Raw genomic sequence first — 19,673 nt, 5'->3', positions numbered from 1 at the left:
GCACTGCCCAGGTAACAGTCATGAATTTTACTACAAATTCTTTGAGGCCTTTATTGGAGAAAACTGTATGTCCTATGCTATTTCTATAACAGCTGCCCATATTGTGAGAATACACAGATTTTTATGTATTTACTGCATAAAATTGATGTTTCAAGCAGACATTTTAGAACATACATATAGCAACATCCCAGGGGCACCTACGTTCAGGGAAAATTCGTGCTTTGCTCCAAGCACAGAAAAATGACAGGCAACATGCAACTCATTTATACCTCTGCTACATATATCGCTTAGTGTTCATATGATTATGCTGCCATGCCTTACAAAATTCAGTTATACATCTGCTATATATGTCACTTAGTGTTCAGATGATTATGCTGCCATGCCTTACAAAAAGCAGGGTCATTAACATATCATTGGGACATAAGAATTCTGAATGGCAGCTATTAGCACAAGAATATTTATATCAATACAAGACTATCTGATGAGACGCCAGGAAAAAAAAGATTCAAGAGTTGAGACTTTAAAATAATAGAAGAAATAAAGTGCGAGATCCATTAGGGACTAGCTGTTCAGTATGTTACTCAGGGCATCTTTTACAATTTTTTAAAACATTTGATATGTATGTACACTGCACTATATGCACACTACAGAGATGCAGGAAATAACAGACTATCATGAATACTGAATGCATAGGCGAAGTCGGAGCAAGGAGGGCTGTGGAGGAATCAGGGAATGGCAGTTCAGCACAAATATCCTGAAGGAACATGAAATCGGCAAGAGGTGAATACTATCATAGCCAAACGGGATGGAAAGAAAACCTGTACACAAGTTTGCTGTGCAACTTAGTTTTCAGTTCAAGAAAAAAAAAAAAAACACAACAAAACCACACTGAACATGCCAACTCCCACCATTAAAAAAATCCCATCTCCACTCTTTCAATAGAATTCAAGGACAAATTTGTTCTACTTGACTCTCTTCTTTCACATGCAAGTCACACTCCCTTCCTGGTCCTGCTCTTCCACTTACTACAAGTATAATTTTTTTTTTATTGTTATTATTTTTTCCCCGAAGTGCATCTTTTGAAGTGCTGTAAGAAGTTAGGCTCAGAAAACAGAAGATATAAATCTAAACTTATTCCCTGGGTATGAATCCCATGACTCTCCTATGAAGAAAGGCTGAGAGAGTTGGGGTTCTTCAGCCTGGAGAAGATAAGGCTTCGGGGAGACCTTATTGCAGCCTTTCCATACTTAAAGGGGGCTTATAAGAAAGATGGGGACAGACTTTTTAGCAGGGCCTGTTGCGACAGGACAAGGGGGAATGGTTTTAAACTAAAAGAGGGGAGATTCAGACTAGATATAAGGAAGACATTTTTTATGATGAAGGTGGTGAAACACTGGCACAGGTTGCCCAGAGAGGTGGTAGATGCCCCATCCCTGGAAACATTCAAGGTCAGGTTGGACGGGGCTCTGAGCAACCTGATCTAGTTGAAGATGTCCCTGTCCACGGCAGGGGGGTTGGACTAGACGACCTTTAAGGTCCCTTCCAACCCAAACTATTCTATGATTCTATGTTCCAGCTACGCAGCACAAAGGCTTTGAAAAGACCATTGTCATTCAGCCACCCCCAAAACATGTGTTTTTCTAGCCATGATTTCAGAATGCTTTAGAAAGTAACTGTAAAAACTCAAAGTTTCTGGCACAGTTTTCCCTATTCACAGGGAAAACTACTTTGAGGGTACTGACTCAGCAACAGCTGGTTATCAAAATTAAGCATACCTGGGGATAAACTGTATGATCACTGTAGCCTGATCCTCATCTAAAAGGGGGACTTTCCCAAGAAATCTGAGAGGCTTCCATTGCTCATCGCTATTTCCACCCACATGTTCAGATTTCATGAGCCCAGTAAGAACCAAACTGTCTTACCAAATAGTAAGGAAACAAAAGCAAATTGTGGGTCTCAGAAACTCCTACCATCTTTTCACCTGTCAGTGTATAATTAGAGAGATACTTTATATCTCTGTTCAAGCTCACTGAGATAGATGTTATCTGGTACTTACGGCATCAAACATCATTGGAATTTTATTAAATAGTTATTGCAATTTTAATTATATAATTTCTTGCCTTGCAGAGATAAATTTAAGAAATAGAGATATCAGAAAATAAATGGCATTTCGCAATTTCTCCAAGCACCCTCCTCTCCAACTCTGAGTTTAGCAGCTCTAACTGTGCTTCCAGGGTTGCCAACAAAAGCTGTAGTTCTCATCTACACGAACCTTTTTTCACTAGAGGGAAAGTCTCACTATATATGACAACAGATACCAGACTCAACAGTATTCAACATTTTGATCAAGTCTCTAAAGTAAACATATGTATGTCACCAAGAATGCTGAAACTAAATACTGAGGAGAGGGCTGCTATGCTCTTGAATAACTTAAAAAAAAATTTTTTTTAAAAAAAAAAACTCAACCCAAGGTCAAGTTGTGTATTTTACTACCAGAGTACATTTGCCACCTACAGAAATGACCTACAGAATGGAGGCAAAATCCTAGAATAACTCAGAACAACTTAGTAATTACAGTAGGTAAGCATCTCAACATGTGATGCCATGACAAAAAAAAGGGAGAAAAAGCAGTTATTCGTTCCTTTGGACATATGGACACGATAGGTGTAAGGTGGCAATCTTACCTTTGCAAGGGACACTGGAATGCTGCATCCTGTTCCAGTATCCACATTTTTAAAAGTATGTTGAAAAATTGGCCAGGGTACAGGGAAGAGCCACAGAAGTTATTTGAAAGGAGAAGAAAATTTCTCACAGTATAAATCAAAGAACCTAAACAGCTTTGAATATTAAAAAGATTGAGCTGTGTACATAAAGACTCCAGCATTCAAATAATCAAAAAATACTAGCTGTTTTAAAAGTTTAGCATAGAAAAGCACAACAAAATTAATAGTGTAACGAAATTAACAGCTGCGAAGCTAAGACAAAAGTCATATTCAAAATGAAGTATGTTTTAATTGTAAGGGAGCTAACCATCAAAACAACCAAAGATGTGCTTAATATTGCACTTTTTCACTTCTTATCATCCAGATTGTGTTTTTTCAGACACACATTTTGTACTTCTTTACTACCATACTTAAAGACTAAGTGGATGACACATAATGCTCTATGATTTATGGGGTCAGATGTGCTTATTAATTAATCCTGCTGTCCTCTGACTTTTTGAATCTGTCAGCTTGATCGTCTTGCCAAAGGAGAATAGTATAAGCAAGACAGATAGACCTATCCACAATGTGACAGACATTATCATCTATCTCCATGCTACAAATTGACTTGAAGGCTTCTTGTAAGAAGTTTGAGATACTGCAGAATATGAAATACTGCTGAAATTAGACTGCTGGTGCCTTTGTCATGATTGTTCCAGGAAACCAAAGATACAAGTGCGTTAGAAACTTTGTCATCATCACCAGCATTTTATTTTATTGTACTCTTTACAATGAATATCAAATTTTTCCTTGCAAAGAATCCAACAATTCAAATCTAAAGACTTGATTCCACCTTCAGGCTCCAATTTATTCGTTTCTGCAATTCTATTTTCCCTGTTTAGGTCAAAACCTTTTAATGCAATTAATAACTGAGTAACATTCATACAATAAGGCTGGTTTCTTAAAAAGCTAAAACTAACCCAATCTTTCATATTCACAGATCAGATTGTTTGGAGCTTAAGGAGCAATGACACTTAACAAAAACATTGTCATACAATGGTAACATCACAGATGCAAGTATTGGTGGAGGTTTTTAATCCAGAATTTGGTACTTACTACTTGAGCAGAAAGATAAGAAAACAAAAAATACAACACTTTTGGAAGAAGTCAGAGCAGAAACAAGAGAGAATGAACTACAGCAAGAATTCAAGAAGTAAAGGACACTCCCTAAAATAATGTAGCTTTTTTCCACGTAAGAGAAAATGAATAATCGTGACAATAAAAAGAATAAACTAATTGAAAAAAGATGAGCCGTTTCAAATCTGGCCATGATGTAGCTGAAGTTCTTGCTATTATATTTATAGACAAAGTAAAAACCACATCACACAGATAGAAGAATTTCTGCTGAAATTACAGCAACCTCATGAGACAGTATGCTGTGCCATAAAATACTGTACAAAGCTGCCATCCATAACAGAGAATAAAATCTATGAGCTGAATCAAATCCACTCTAGACTGCTGCTGCTCCCTTTCTCCTTTCCAAAATGATTTAAAAATGAAAGACTGACTTCTAGTCGCTTGCTAGTTATTCGCAAGTCATCCTGTTCAGTCACCAATGGTCCTATTAGTCCAAAGAAGAGTATCCAAGGACATATATTTGGTACTGCCATCACCAGCTATCTGTCCCACTCAGAAGGAGCATAAGGCAGAGGAGGCATCTTAACTTGTGGATGAAGATGGGTTTATGCCAAGACAGCATTTTATACTAAAATAGATAGGGCGAGGCTTTTATTCTGCCGATTCTACCGTAAAGGTGGGAAACTCTAGAAAAGAAAAGTGGACAGCATCCTAAAGTGTTTTGGTTTTAAGGGTCTGGGCAGGTATGGTTCCTGGATTAATAAGGGTGGAGAAGCTGAACTGGTGCTATGAACAAGAGGTCTGTTAACAGACCTGGAAACTCCCATTAAGTAACTCCTGAAAGCTGCAAGGGACATCAGCTTCGAAAGCTTCTGTTCAGTCCTCCAGTTTGGTACATTACCAGGAGTTGGCTCTGATGCTCAGAGATGTCAGTAATATCCACGTGCCTTTATCCATCGTTCTCTCTGACTTCACACATGCAAACTTTTAAGAGACATTCAATCAAAATACAGGCTCTGCCTTTTTATCCTGTATTTCGTGGTGAAGTAAGACTGCAGAAGTAACCAGATACTATTTAAAAGGGAGACAGTGCCATATTGCAATTGTAATTTGTATAAACAAAAATATGACATTTAAACTGGTGGTTGCTTTTGTCATTTGCTTTCTGAAATCCAAGAGTTTACATTTAGATGGAGCTTAAAGTAGGTAAATGAATGTAATCTGGAAAAGAAGCCAGCACATTTCAACAGCTTGACTTTGTCACAAAAGGTGACAGAAGTTAGCAGTCTGCTGCTGTCCAGGTTATTTTCCACAAAAGAGAGAGCTCAAAGTAACATTTCCTTTTAGCTCTGTTTGGGTTTTGGTGGTTTGTTTTTCAGTTGGAGGGGGAAGGGAGAGGAAGTGTGGTTATTGATTGCCCCCCCCCCCCCTTTTTTTTTTTTGGTACAGTGCCCCTGATTTTTCTTCCAACCAGTACTTCACTGGCAAGGTTTGGGCACTTTTTCCCTTGTTTCTATATGAAACTATCAAGTTTACAAACATACCAATCAGTCCTCTAAACCAAGCACCTCTGGTCAAACTCCAGTAATTTTACTCTATAATCATATTATTAAACATTGTATGAGCATTTTGCACCACAATTGGAAACACAGTTTCTCAAGCAAAAATAAGTCCTAGGTAGAAAGAACAGAATTAACTGTATGAGCATTAATTCCCATCTCTCCTTCTCATTTATTTAGGCTTACATAGGTATGGGAGCCTTTATTCAAACACTAGATTCCGCTACTCCAAGATTTACATAAGCATTTTACATAAGCATGGCTTCCCCCTGATAAAATAGTTCGTGACCAACGATTTCAGAAATATGTTGCTGACCCAGAGGGCTGGATTCACGCTGTGCAAACAGAGGTATTTTAGTGCCCATCTCACAACGCAGGGCTATGCTGCCTGGCCCCCCCGCAGGGCTGAAGGTCCCCGTGGGTCCCACATCACACACAGCAGCCCCCAAAGGTCTCTAGCATTCATCTGCAGGTGCTCCTGCTCGAGCGCTTTGATCCGGTCCCAGGTGTCTGGCACTTGCTGGAAATCAGTTCTATTTCCAGCATCTCAAGAAAAGTATGTAAAAAAACTCTGAATTAACTCAAGTGACTTTCAAAAACCTTAGTCCTCTCTCCAAAAGATCAGGGACAAGCTATGATTTTGAAGAAAAGGAAGAAGCGGCCTCAAAACCAAGTTTCATATGATTTTATTCTTATTACTATTTTTGAGTTGGAATACAAGCTCTGTTAGATGTAGTAACTCTGCTGTAAATGACAACACACATTCCTGAATGAATGCTTCTACAATCCCTGTTTCATTTTGGTTTCTTGAAGATCACCTGGCTATTTCCCTCTCAGTTCTTTCTTAGCTGCTCCTCACTGCTTTCCCTGCATGTTTTTCCCTCACTGTTTTCCCTGCACACAGACAGGACCAGCCTTTATCGTCACAAAGCGGCAGACTTTACTAGCAATAACTATCAAACTATGTAATATTTCTCATATTTAAAACTTGTGTTTGTATTTCTTACAGAAAAATGCATCATTGTTTACACCATGCTGCACCAAATAAGAACAAATGTCCACAAAGAGCACTAACCCCAAGGAAATTAATTCTGACAATTTTTTAAAATTTATAAAATATTCATTATTATCCTTAATAGGTATTGCTATTTTGACAGCAGTGAACATAAAAGTGAAGCATGACTGACTTAATTTCTCATTCAACAGCTAAGCAAGCCAAAGAAAACCAAGATGTTTTTTCAAAACAGAAGGGGAAAAATACAAATAAATTTTTAAAAAAAAAAATATCAAGACTGCCCTGTGAAGGCCTTTGAACTACAGCGTTGTAATTACACTCTTCAGAGCCAAGGTTGGCGTAAGACAGTTTGTCGTTCTGGCACCACATCAAATTTTCTGCCAACCACTTCAGTGTCAGTTGTTTGCACACAAGGTTTCATCGCTGCAACAACTGAAAAAACCCCAACCCTGCAAAGATGATGAAATAAGTTTTCAGGCAGCACAAAATACAACTACTGATCTGTGTCTTCAAAGAGACACACCTGACTCCTCATGTTTTCTCCCTGTAGCAGCGCTTCCCTGGGACTGAGTCCAGGCTAATAAGCCCGGCAAACTCTAATTAGTTTGTGCTGTACTCAGTTCTGTGCCTCATCTTTGAGGTTGCTCCAGGCTGAAAAACTCTGCATTCAGAACTCCACACACACACAAAATACACTACCAGAGCTCCAGTGGATGTTTAAAAAAAAAAATTTAAAAAAAAAAAAATCAACAGTCAAGATCTATTGGAATATTTTTTTTCTACACACAGACATAAATAGTCCATTCTACTGGCTGATTATGCAATGATTTACATCTGTAATGACTCAGCTTTCTCTCCTCATACAAACTCTCATCCAAGAAACACTTCAAATTTCAGTATTCTCCCGCTCCCCAAGCCATCTCAGTTCTCAGCCCTGGAAAAAAGGTACTGCAGCATTACAGAGGGATCCTGTCTGCAGTGACAGTAATTGTCAGAAAGCCTGGCAAACCACATGCAAATTCACCAGAACACCAAAGTTACTACAAACACTTCTGTTAACTTTCCTACCCCATCCCTACTTCCAGCGGGCCATGTCATCCACACGGTTTGGCTGCAAGATCTTAAGCTCTCCCTGCAGAACACGAGATTCAAATAATGAATTAAAAAAAAAAAAGAGAAGGATAATCTAGCCAAACACAAAGTTATAGCAAACACTCAGTTTTTAGTTAACTCTGAAAACAAACATTTCAAAGCAGCAGCTCATCAGTTAAGCAGGAATCTCTGATGTGGTGTGCTCTTCATTCCCTTATGCCACTTGCAAGTCTCCTTGCAGAATAGTCTCCCTTTGAGCTGTGAAGCACAAAGGAAATGGAAAATTCCACTGACAGGTTCCCCAGCTTTTGCATTTTTGCATAATATTGCTAGTGCTGCACAACACAGACAAGTGACTGCTCTTTCATCTTACTGTAAAAGACCTGCCTCTTTCCAACACGTCCAAGCAAGGTTCTGTTCTGGCCTCACCATCCCCATGTTTCTTTCATGTTTACCTCAGGAAAACGTGAAAATGGTTGGCAAGTCTCTAATTAGGATCAAAACAAAGCTCTTTCCCCCCAAATGGCTAAAAATACACATTTTAAAAAATTTAGTAAATTTGCATATCTGTTAGATGCTAGTATATACTTATCCACAATTTCAATTCCTTTCATTTCAGGGATAGTGGACATCAGACAATATCCACAATGCATTAGAAAGAAGTCTAATTTTAATAAAGTACTAAAGGAAACAATCCTGTGTTGGACAATAGCAGTTGATGGCCTGGTACTGTCTAATATTGAAAGCAAATGGTTTCAAATGGTTCCTAAAAAGTTTGTTCGAGTGCTGTGTTTAAAGAAAGTCTTCTTCCTAAATCTAAGACTATTAAATTCTTTCAAGCACTGTAACAGTCTCTTCTTCTCACACAGCTTCTAAAAGCAAACTTTTGAGACTTTTCACAAAGTAAATACCCATTATAAAGTCATACATTTTTTTTAAAGCATGTATATTAATGAATTTATACATAAGCAGGAGTGACTTCTTCCTAAGGCATTCAGGAGTGTGAAAGTCTTGTTCAGAAAGCAACTCCTGTGATAACTGTGTCACATACAGAGGCTGCAAAATTATCAAATAACCGTCAAAACACAGGAAAGTTCTAAATATTGAAAGAGGCAAATAATGTATGAACATACATCTAAATTATAAAGAATAAAATGCCAAAATAAGCCAAAAAACATTCAGCCACAACTCTACATTCTTAAATTTCCTATAGCTTCGCCAAAGTGATCTCCCATAGGTGTTTTATCAGCAGCCTTCGATCTCCCACTCTGTACTTGCAACAGCTATCTGAATAATGAAGATACTCCCACACTCCTCAGAGTAACAGTCCTATCAGACTAATGATTGTTAAAAATCAGCAAGCAATACCAGGAAGAAGGATGGTCTCATCAGTCAATGGAAGGCAGACGCTTCCAGTTCTCCTCTCACTTCTGTTAGAGATCTCAGGTGTAACGATGGAAGAAGCATTTCATCTCCAGTACGTAACTAGAAGAATGAGACTTGCGAGACCATGACAATTTACTTCTACCTCTGTTGATTTGGCCATATGAACTAAAGCAAAAGCATTTGCAGTGTATTCCATTTGCCCTTCAGGCTGAACTCCAACCGTGTCACGTTGCTCCATGCTGTTTAGGTAGGGGGTTCAGAGTGTGACCATTGCCCTAAAAACCAAAATACTTAACTTTCTAAACAAACAAACAAAAAAAGCACACCACAACTGGTTGAATTTTTAAGACCTCTTTTCTCTGAAGATCTCTAACAGAGTGCTATGCAAAGACAAGTAACGCTGCACTCGAAGTGGCAATTCTTGTCACTCGACTACGGTAAGAAGTCAGAGTGACTGAAAGGACCTACCAGTTACACACGGATGTCTACTGCATTATTTGGGGGGAAGGCAGAGAGCTACATTTAGGCTTCTGTACTTACGTATGTTCAACATACTGTCAAAGTGTTCTGGTAGGCGGTGTGTGCCACAGGGCTCAACAACAGAACAAAAAGGTACAGACATACAAAACCAAGGGTATGCAAAGTCATTAAACTGAGTCTTCCGGAGCTACAACTTCAGCTCAGTCATGGACACCATGCATACCACTCTGTGGGCTCCTGGTAAAAAGTCCTGGTCAAACTTACTTTGACCATAGGCTAGATCTAGTATTCACTGTGAAACCACCCACCTCACACCAGCAAAACCATCGTGTATTTTATGTGACACTGATGCACTTACACACCTGGTATCATGCTCTTGTACATCCTACTAGCACATACAGAACTGCGAGACAGAAAAAGATGGTCTTCAATTGCTGTTATCAGCTGTCAGGCTGTTGCGATGCTCATTAAACAACCAAGCCGGCAACAGAAACAGAGACTACCTTCTCTCTGCAGCTGCTGCTTTTCAGCTTGCCACGAAGATAAGTGATGACAATACTGGCAGAATGGAGACAAAAGGAGCAAAGGCAAGACAACCCAGTAACATTCCAGTGGTTCCACTGGTTTTCTTTTGCAAGCCACCTTCAGTTACCAGTCACAGTTCTCAGTGCATGTAATCTATCTACCAAGTACTCTTAGGAAAGAGTTCCTGAATAGATCATGCATCCCCAGGGTACAAAGAATCATCTAATTCCACATTCCAGCCTCATTTTACACAAGTCATTTAGGCTTATAAACAGTTACTGCAAACATGCAAATTGCAACATTAATAAATTACATTAAAAACAAACAAACAAAAAAAAATCACACAGAAGCCTAGAAACCTCCGGGACTGTTCTCCAACAGTACTTACAAAATTACTGTTATAAAATAAAACAGAACAGAAAATAAAACAGGCACATATGCATCTGTACTGTCCAAAGAAGTTGATATAAATATTGTCCTTGAAGCTGACGGATCTTTTGCTAGAGTGACTAACATGTTGATTTTGTGACCTGTGTTTATGCAACCCAATCTGAAAGTTTAACTCATAATACAGCATGGAAATGGAGACTTGTACAAAAGGAATGTGCACTGCCAGCAGTTCTCTTCCTAAAACTCCTCGCATTTGAGAATACATTAAGCATTGCCAGTCAATGTTTAATAGTTATGTGCGTGAGCAATTCAAAACACCTGATTTTCACAGAAAGCACATAAGTTTTTACATTACTACCCGATGATTGTATTAATCTGTGTAAGAAAATATATGTAGCACGGCTGTCCTAATATAGAAAACAGCTTAAGAGAGAACAACAGGCTACTGTAAATACAGCATCTGTCAAAGTTAAATAACTACAGGCTGCATTTTTACCCACTTCATCCACAAACAGTAATTGCTGGCATTAGCAGGATTTTTTTCCTTCCAAAGAGAATCTACCAGAAGACAATTTTAGTTCTATTTAACGTAGCTTAATCTTGCTACATTTCAAAGCTCATTCTGCTGTTAGTGTTCAAAATAAATGTAAGTAAAATGTATACTTTACTCAGCATAAAGAAGACTCATACACGATCTTAAACATAAGTAGAAAGTAAAGTTCAAAAACCAAACTTAAAAACAGATTTGCAGCTACTTTTAACAGAGTGAGGATTTGTATGAACTTACAGTAAGATTCCAGTTGATCTGCGGTATTCTTGTGTGAAGATTTAAACTGAACATAAGCAACAGAACTCCAGTAACCACCAATGCGCTACAGCTCACAAACTCAAAGAAATAAAGGCCTTCGCAAGGGGAGCATTCCATGATGGTCTCTATGCAGATGAAAGCAATCAGTGCCAAAACCTAGGAAGAAAAACAAGTGGAAAAAATATAAATAGATTTCCACATTTTGAAAATAGCCACAAGTATTCCTGAAATTTCCATTGGGAACATGATCAGTTTACACTCAGGAATGTGTGATTTTAGTTTATAACAGGGCACTGTCTAAAGAGCAAAAACAAAAGCAAATTAATGCAAGACTTTCTGGATACCTTCGGTTCAAAGAAGTGTATTTTAGCAAAATTACAAGGCATCTAACATCAAAATGACTGAGACACCCAGAAAGGCATGAAACCTTCAGGCCCTTCAGGCCATTGGCTTAATATGCAAACGGCACCTCAAACATTTTATTTCATTTTTCACTCATTCCAAAACCTGACGATGGAATGCATTTGTTTACTGGGACAACCTCAAGCTCAATTATATAGGATTAATATAGTGTGATTGTGAAAGACATTTCAATAAAGCTATTATTTAAAGTTCACTACCAACTTGAGATCTAAATCAATTCAAAACAGAATAGATTCAGGATCTCTACCAGCCTCCAAAAGTGCCTGCCCTTTTCATGGTTTTTATCATCAATATGCTATATTTCATATAAAAACATATTTTATCATTTCCTTACTAATAAGACAATAAAACAAGCAGCTAATAGATGAAGAAGAAACTCCTGGTGCTGCAAACACATACATCTAACTGGGTAATGGTTAGTCACACTGAATTCAGAAGGCATCTTGGCAAAGTTAACACAAATGCAGACTTTTACAAGACAAGAGTTTAATTTACTATTTAGGACAAAACAGTGAAATTCAGTATACTTAAAAAAACCTGCCCAATGAACAAAACTAAAATATATAAAAACCATACACCAATATTAGCTACCACTTACACCTACACAGAGTATACAACTTAAATATATAAGTCTAAGTTTAAAACTGACTCCTCTTTAAATGTAACTGGTAAAAGAAAACCGGTTGCATGGACAGTTTTGCTTTGTTTTTTTAATTTTCCATGGCAAGCAAGGAAGGTCTTAATAATGTTTTGCTTTGGTTTTCAAGACAACAACCCCCCCCACCCACCCACTTACATTTTTCAGAAAGAATTCACTTTTTTGCTCTGCCGCAAAATTCTAATGAGACTGTAGTAAGTCACTTCAATTTGAGGGCGAAGAACTCTGGGGGTTAGCCTCCTCAGAGCTCAATATTCCATAATTTGAAGGTTTTGTACAAACAAAACATAAGTTTAAAAGATTGACAGAAGCCACAATACAAATCAATTTCTGCTAAATTCTTCTTTGCCAATTTCAATAATGTTTTGCAGATACACTTTCTTCCAGCACTTTTTATGCTTCATCCATTAATTTGTCTTTGCCTCCTACAACAAAACGAGCAAAATGAAAAAAAGGATTTTGAAAGTTACCATTTTTGTCACTAACATCAGCAGTAATTGTAAGTAAAGGACAATATCCCGCATGCTTTGTTTGCCACCTACTTCAGTAGCCGCTAATTTAAGTTTAAAAATGGATTAAAACAAAGCAAAACAGTTCTAATAAAAAAACTCACACTTGGGTAGAAAGTCTCTCACGGTTCACTTAACACACTCTCTTTAAGAGAGCACATGCCATACTAATTTTTGCCAGCTAATAGAGCAGGCCAATTCACATCAAACAAATTCTGAAAGGATACTCAGTGACTAAACACTTAACTTCAGATTTTATCTTTGACATTGAATAGCTTTGGAAAAAAAGAAAGAAGGAATATGCAGTGAAATGGAACATTCAGAAAACCAGAATGAAAGTCAAACTATGATTTCAGCAATCACACACATACAAAAACACTGTCCAAAATACAGCTTCATTTTACAGTATTCGCATGTAGCAAAGTCCACCTTTTCTGTGAACACAAGCCTCATAACTGAAGATGACATTGAATACAATTTAAAAAAAAAGAAAGTAAAGATCTAAAAAAAAAAAATATCTTAGCCATTGCAAGCAGGATCAATATCAAGTATTAACGCTAAGTGTTAGCTGGCAAAACTTTAACTTTTAGATGTTCCAATATAATAAAGTCTCCATTGTTCTTGCCACTATTTTTGATATATTATGACACTTCTAAAATTTTTATTCTTTTAAAAACGAAATGGTTCTGCAATATTACCTAGGAATACTGTTGTACAAGCCCAAACAATATTAGGTTCATTTTCTAAAAATATAAACAGCTCTGAATTGTGCCACCAACATTAGGCTGAAGGAGCCAAAAACTCTGGCACGCCGATTGTTACACTGGGCAACTGCTACTTGGCATATGGAGTCTCTGGTCTTTTGCTGATTAAAATCTTACACTGGCTCTCCTCCATACCAGATCGCATTGCTTCTTCAAGGCTAACGTACCCATCTTAGCAGTCAAAGCTCAAAAAAGATGAAAAAGAGTTTCTTGTATAAAGCATTAGAAATAAATTATGTACTGAAGAGGCACTTGAAGCAACGAACTAATCATCACGTCATTTATATACTCCCCAAGCTCAGAATTAATAGTTAATAAACCTCAGAGCAATTCTACCTTAAGATTTCACTTTATCCCTTAAGAAATTATAAAAGACATTTACCTGTGACACACCTTTATAATGAAAAAAGTGTTAGTTGTGTACACTTAGATTTGACTTAACCCAAACCATTTCAAATGCACGTAAAGCTGAAGATGTGCCATCAGATTAAGTAACGTGCAGCGGCATTAGTGTACAATGGTCTGGGTTGTGGCAGCCCAAGTCTATTGATATGTTTATCAGAAAGGTTGGGAGAAAACCTCAATTGCTTCAGTTTATGATGGAGATTCTGGCCACAAAGCGGAGGCTGTGTTTTGGAAACATGCACAATATCTGCCTATTAACAGGAGTATTATCATCACAGAGTGGATCGGGACACCTGAACACTTCTTGGTTGGGGGGACAGGGAAAGGAGAGCATTCCCATGCATACAATTTATTTGTAAGACTTCTGTACTTTAAGCAAGATTCCAACTAAATGTGTTACCGTTTTTCTTGTGATAAAAATATCTTTAACCCTTCTCAAAGATTATCCATCCTACCAGTGCTACAGATAATACCTTCCTGTTAACTGCACATTATTTGTCTCACAATGAATGATGTGACAAAAAATAAAATCCTAATTAATCACCACATCAGAAAAAGCTATCCTCCCACAGAAACTTCCCTTTTCGTAAACACAATAAAAATCTCAGTCTTTAATAAGAAATATTTGCTCTTTGAAACATCAGGGTAATCTCCTCCTCCTACACATTTATAAACTTGCCAGAAGCATCCTTCCAATTAAGTACAAGTAATGTGAATCTTCTATAAAAACACACCAGTGCTGCCTTCACTGGCCATTCCACTCAGAGATGAACCTAATTTTGTTTCTAATAAAAAAATCGAACTACTCTGAACACATGAAATGAAAGTGAAATACATTATAGAATCAAACCCCTGACTTACTCAGACAGCTACATTACTTAAAAGTGTTGTGTAAATGCTGCAACATAAGCAAAAGCAACTTGCCAAAGCCATGGCTCATCCAGTGATCAAGTTCATTTAAAAAAAAAGAACGTGTTAACATCGTAAGAAAAATGCCTCATTTTCTCTACATTTTTAAATGTATGAAATAGATAATTTATGAGACACTCTATATAAATTAGGTACTGAATTAATACAATTGTGCCACCCAGAATACCACTTGATTGACATGGCCATAAAGCAGACGATGTGATCACAAGCGTGCCCCCAGAGTGCCCCACCGCAAACTGCAGACAGACAAAAAGTCAGTCTTGGTCTCAGCTACCCCGGCTTATTTTCTGAGGGACTTCAGTGCAGGATTAGCACTAATCATTTTCTCCTGTTCTCTCACAGAGCTCTGTATCTATAATAAAAACATCTTCTTTATAACCTACATTTATCCCGTTGCCTGTCTACCACCCATCGCTGCCTACTGAATTAGCTAACCTACATGCAGCTCACAGCTTACCACGGCTCAAAGACCTAAAAAGTCACTTCTCCAGAGCTTCTTACGTTCTTCCCTCTGCCACACCACACATCCAAGGTAAAATGGTGCCTTGCCTTACCGCGTTGGCTATACACTCTCTTTTTGGGAAGAAGGAAGAAGGACAAAGACCCTCCAGCCCTCCTGGGAAGCCTCCATGCTCCATCCAGACACCATTTGAGGGCAGGGACTCTTGCTGCCCCAGGTGACTGAGGCACAAAGCTGCAGCAGAGAAAAACCCTCACTCCCCAGCTCCTGAAGTTTTGTTCTTGCTTTGTAACACAAGTCACCAACGCTACTTCAGAAAACCAGGAGACAGGATCTATCTAGGCCTGCGTCTGCCTCCCATGACTGCATTACAGGACTAGCTAAAAAACAAAACAAAACAAGAACTCAAAAAAAACCCAAAACAAACAAAAAACAAACAACAAAAAACCCAATACACACAAAAACCCATCGTATCACAGCACAGGTCTCAGCCAACGAAATGCACGCTGCCATTTGTCCAACACAGGAGGTGACCTTTACTTTGGAGTCACACCTCTTCTCATAGTTTAGGGTGATGAGTTTTGACAAGTTTTTCCACAAGCAGAAGTTTCAAGGTTCATCTACTGAGGAAAAATGAGAAGTTGAACATGGTGGACATCTCCTCTTACATGAATTACTGCTCTCTCCCACAAATGACACAGCTACAGCTTTCTCGGGCAGAGTCAATAGAAAAAGTTTCTTCTGATGGATGAAACAAACCTTTTCATCTGTTTTTCTCTGCACTGAGTACTTTGGAGAGTTTTCTATTCCACCCTAATTCCTCCAATGGCCTAAGATTTGTATAACTCTCTTTTACTACTATCTTTCTCTTTTTTAACAGTTGCTTTTGGTTTCCCTTCTACTTCCACTCTTCTTGAAGTAAGTACAGTGGATTTTGCATTGATACGCAGCTTTGTCATGATGGAAGCATCTGCTTATTCTGCTGGATGCTCAGGTCCACCCAGAGGTATCCCAGGCTGCCTGCAATACCACCTTTTTCTTGAACAAAGGAGATGCAAGAGTCTGGTCAACAGAGCAGGATCAGCAAGAATGAGCTTCAGGGTAAGCTAGAAAATGTCTGGTCTGCCCAGAGTTGCAGCCCGTGTGTGCAATACAGCTCCAACTCCGTGATGGAGCAAACCTCCCCCTGCCCTTCATCCCTCATCTCCCACCACCACGTAATGCAAAGGCAGAAGGAAAAAAACCGCCAAGTAGAGGATTAAGTATGAGATGTATTTCCCAATAATGATTTTTTGTGCTTTTTGTCTTCAATAAACTGGCAAACTGTTATCCAATTTTCTTGTTTGGGACATTTAGGACTGCTAAGGTAACTCATGCACAGTGCGAGGCCATCCCGCTGCTATTAAACAGCTCTGAACCGCCGCATAAAGGCTCCATTCAGAGCGAAGCAGCCCCTTACTGGAAGGGGATGAAGCGACCACAATTTAGGGCCGTTTAATTCCTGAAAGAGAGCCTCTATACTGGGATCCAATGTCCTCTAATTTAGCCACATTAGCCTCCTACCATTATTGCATTCATCTCAACTTTCCTGTAAATTCCCCTGGAGAAGGGCCCTTAATGAAGAAATCATCTGCCTTAGGGCTATGTAAATGGCTTATATTTACATCACTTTCTTGGCAACAGCAGGCACGTCAGACATAAAACACTGTATTTCCCCAAAATGGAGAAAATGTGCTACGACAGGCACCAATGCTGAAAGAGAGCTTTTAGGAGGTTGCTAATGGTGTATTTTTCCTGTCAGAACATGTTGTGTTTTATTTTTGAAGAAAATAATCAAACAACTTTGCACTAAAAATAAAAAAAGACAGTTCTGCAATGAAAACAAAGTAAAAAATGAGTTTTCCTGTTTATCTAAAACGTTACCACAGAAAGCCTTATTGTGTGGTTAAATGACATAATTACGCATGATTTCCAGAAAACCACAAAATGGTCAGCATTTTTTCTGCCTGAAAAATACCCACAGAATTTTAGTAAGAATGTCACACTACCAAGACATTTTTACATCCAGACTGTTTAAATTAATGGTAGAGCAGAATACATATGCACAAAATAGAGAAGAAATAAATTGCTTTTACACCACTTAAAGTATCTGAAGACATTAAACTTTCTTGAATTAAAATCTAGATTTATTGTTCTCATTTACTTGGCCCAGCAGTCCCAACTTAATGTATGAAACCAAGTGGGTCTCATTCCTTGCAAAGCACATGCATTTCCCACATCTAAAACAGCTGGCACAGATACGAATATTTGGGATCATATGGCTTAAACACAGTCCTGCTTCTCCAGCAGGAAACCATCTTTTACCCTAAGCAGAAGAATGACTGATTTCCCGCCTGTTCCTAGTCTGCATCCTTAAGACTAGAAGAAACGTGTTATTAACTCTGGTAATTGGACTGCAAGGAGCCTTAAATCACAAATGAGTATTAAACTTCTCTTACAAGATAGAAAATTTAGGAAAACGACGCTTACCAGAGAGGGAAGCTTAAGAAGCACCAGTGGTTCAGCACCCCAGATAAACTAAATTGTGCTCTAACGGCACAAAATACAACACTGGACAAATCCAGAGAAACTCAACCAAGACCTCCGAATGCCACTCTGATTCCGTTTTGGTAGTGACGATAGAAATAATAGCAGAATACTTAAATTTCAGATCTTCATTGCACCTCTAGGGTTTTACATGTAGCTGCAATCCTTAAGTTTTCATTATTACTTAGTTCACTTTTGGATGTAACATGGCAAGACTTCAGCGCATTAAATATCGTGGAATCTTTATTAAATCAGCTGATCTTTTGCCACCTCCAGCAGTTTTCTATAATCCTTGAAAGATTCAGCTACTGCTGACTTCCCTTTCTCAACTTAGGCAAAAGACCAATTCTAAATACAGAACATATTTCTGAGGCCAGAAACATTTTGATGGCGTATTATGAGAAAGGGTCATATTTAAGAACAAGGGTAATGAACACTCAAAGTTAACAACAGAATGATAGTTGTTTTGAAACATTAAGTACATGAAAACTAACACTTATTCTAAAAAAAAAAAAAAAAATTAACTGGACTGAACTAAGGTGAACAGAAGAGATTCTCAACCGGCTAAAATAGAAATGCATCAATTTTAGAAGTGAACTTAATCATAAAGTCTAGAATGAAAAAAAAAGCTGCAGACATGAAGCAGTGACTTATTTCCTGCTAACTATGCATTAGTAGTGTTTTGCTTATTGCTTGGACACACCTATACAACAAACATTCTTATCTACTATAAATGCAAAACCAGCTCCAGTCCAAATACCATTAAACAAACAGTATTTTACAGTATGGAAGTATTTTATGTTTGGGGGTTTTTTTGAAAGGAAAAACCAACATAGTTCTTCCTGTTACTGCTAAATAATTTAAGATTTTTTTTCACATTTTTTTCACATTTATATTGTCCTCAAAGCAAATCCATTTTAGCATTCGAAGTAGTAACTGCACATGCACAACTGCCACGCGGCTCATTCTGGAGGTGTCAGTGACCAGACCCGTGCGACGCCGCTCCGCGCAACGCGGCCTCGGGCTCCAGCATCAGACATGGCCGTGGCCACCACCTCCTCCCGCCTCCCTGTGAGAGCAAGGTCGCTGCCCAGGTGGCCCCTCACACCAGTGCCTTCTGGCATTAGGGGTGCACCCCCCTGGGATTGCAAGAGTCACCTCACGACCCCCCCCCAGCCCCATCTCCATCGGTATCTCACCCACTGTTATTCTGGCACCTGTAAAAAGTTGATTATCCCTATTTCGCATGACTTTGCAGACCTGACTGCGAATTTGTCTTATTTACTCGCACCCAAACAAAACACAACCATCTTCCTAACAAAACAAAACAAACAAAAACCCCTGCGCAAACAAAAAAACCCTCACTCTGATTTAGGTGTATTTCAGGTTTTATCCAACCAAGCAAATGACCAAAAGAACCACTGAACAGAACCTGAAGCCAAGGCACGTTGCAAGGAGGTGTCTGTTTTAGGCACATTACACTTCCTCACAGAAACCTGAATGAGATTCAAACATGCCTTCCAGATTAGACGAAGGAGGAATGTAACATGCCACCTGTCCCATAAACAAAAGCCCATCAACAGTTTTGTAGCAACCCCATCCTATAGGAATGTTCACTTGAAGATCACACAGAGAGCCACGCTTTAAATAAAAGGCAAACAGAACGTGTAAAACATAACCGATGTTTTACACCGATTTCTCCCACCGATTTCTTTCCACAGGAACCTGTGCCTCCAGCCTCTGGAAACTACAATTCATGTGTATCATAGTTCAAAATATTTTCATAGGCAACAGGTCCTGCAAGACAACAATGAAAAAATCCCAACATACTGAGTTATACTTTT

The 19,673-nt window shown here is 38.5% G+C and overlaps 1 protein-coding gene across 2 annotated transcripts in view; it reads right to left on the bottom strand.

Moving 5' to 3' along the window:
• CMTM4 (CKLF like MARVEL transmembrane domain containing 4) overlaps nt 1-19,673 on the bottom strand; it is a 37,164-nt gene that overhangs the window by 6,082 nt on the left and 11,409 nt on the right. For both annotated transcript variants that reach the window (XR_012675411.1, XM_075161435.1), the window contains exon 2: nt 11,074-11,250. Coding sequence is in view for 1 of the 2 variants with exons in the window: in XM_075161435.1 (XP_075017536.1) it covers nt 11,074-11,250 (177 nt within the window). In the remaining variant the exon portion in view is untranslated. The remainder of the gene's footprint in view (nt 1-11,073; nt 11,251-19,673) is intronic.

The sequence above is a fragment of the Calonectris borealis genome, chromosome 12, assembly GCF_964195595.1.
Source record: "Calonectris borealis chromosome 12, bCalBor7.hap1.2, whole genome shotgun sequence".
Lineage (NCBI taxonomy): Eukaryota > Metazoa > Chordata > Aves > Procellariiformes > Procellariidae > Calonectris > Calonectris borealis.
Note: the sequence above shows the minus strand (reverse complement) of the source record. Positions and strands in the feature narration are given on the sequence as shown.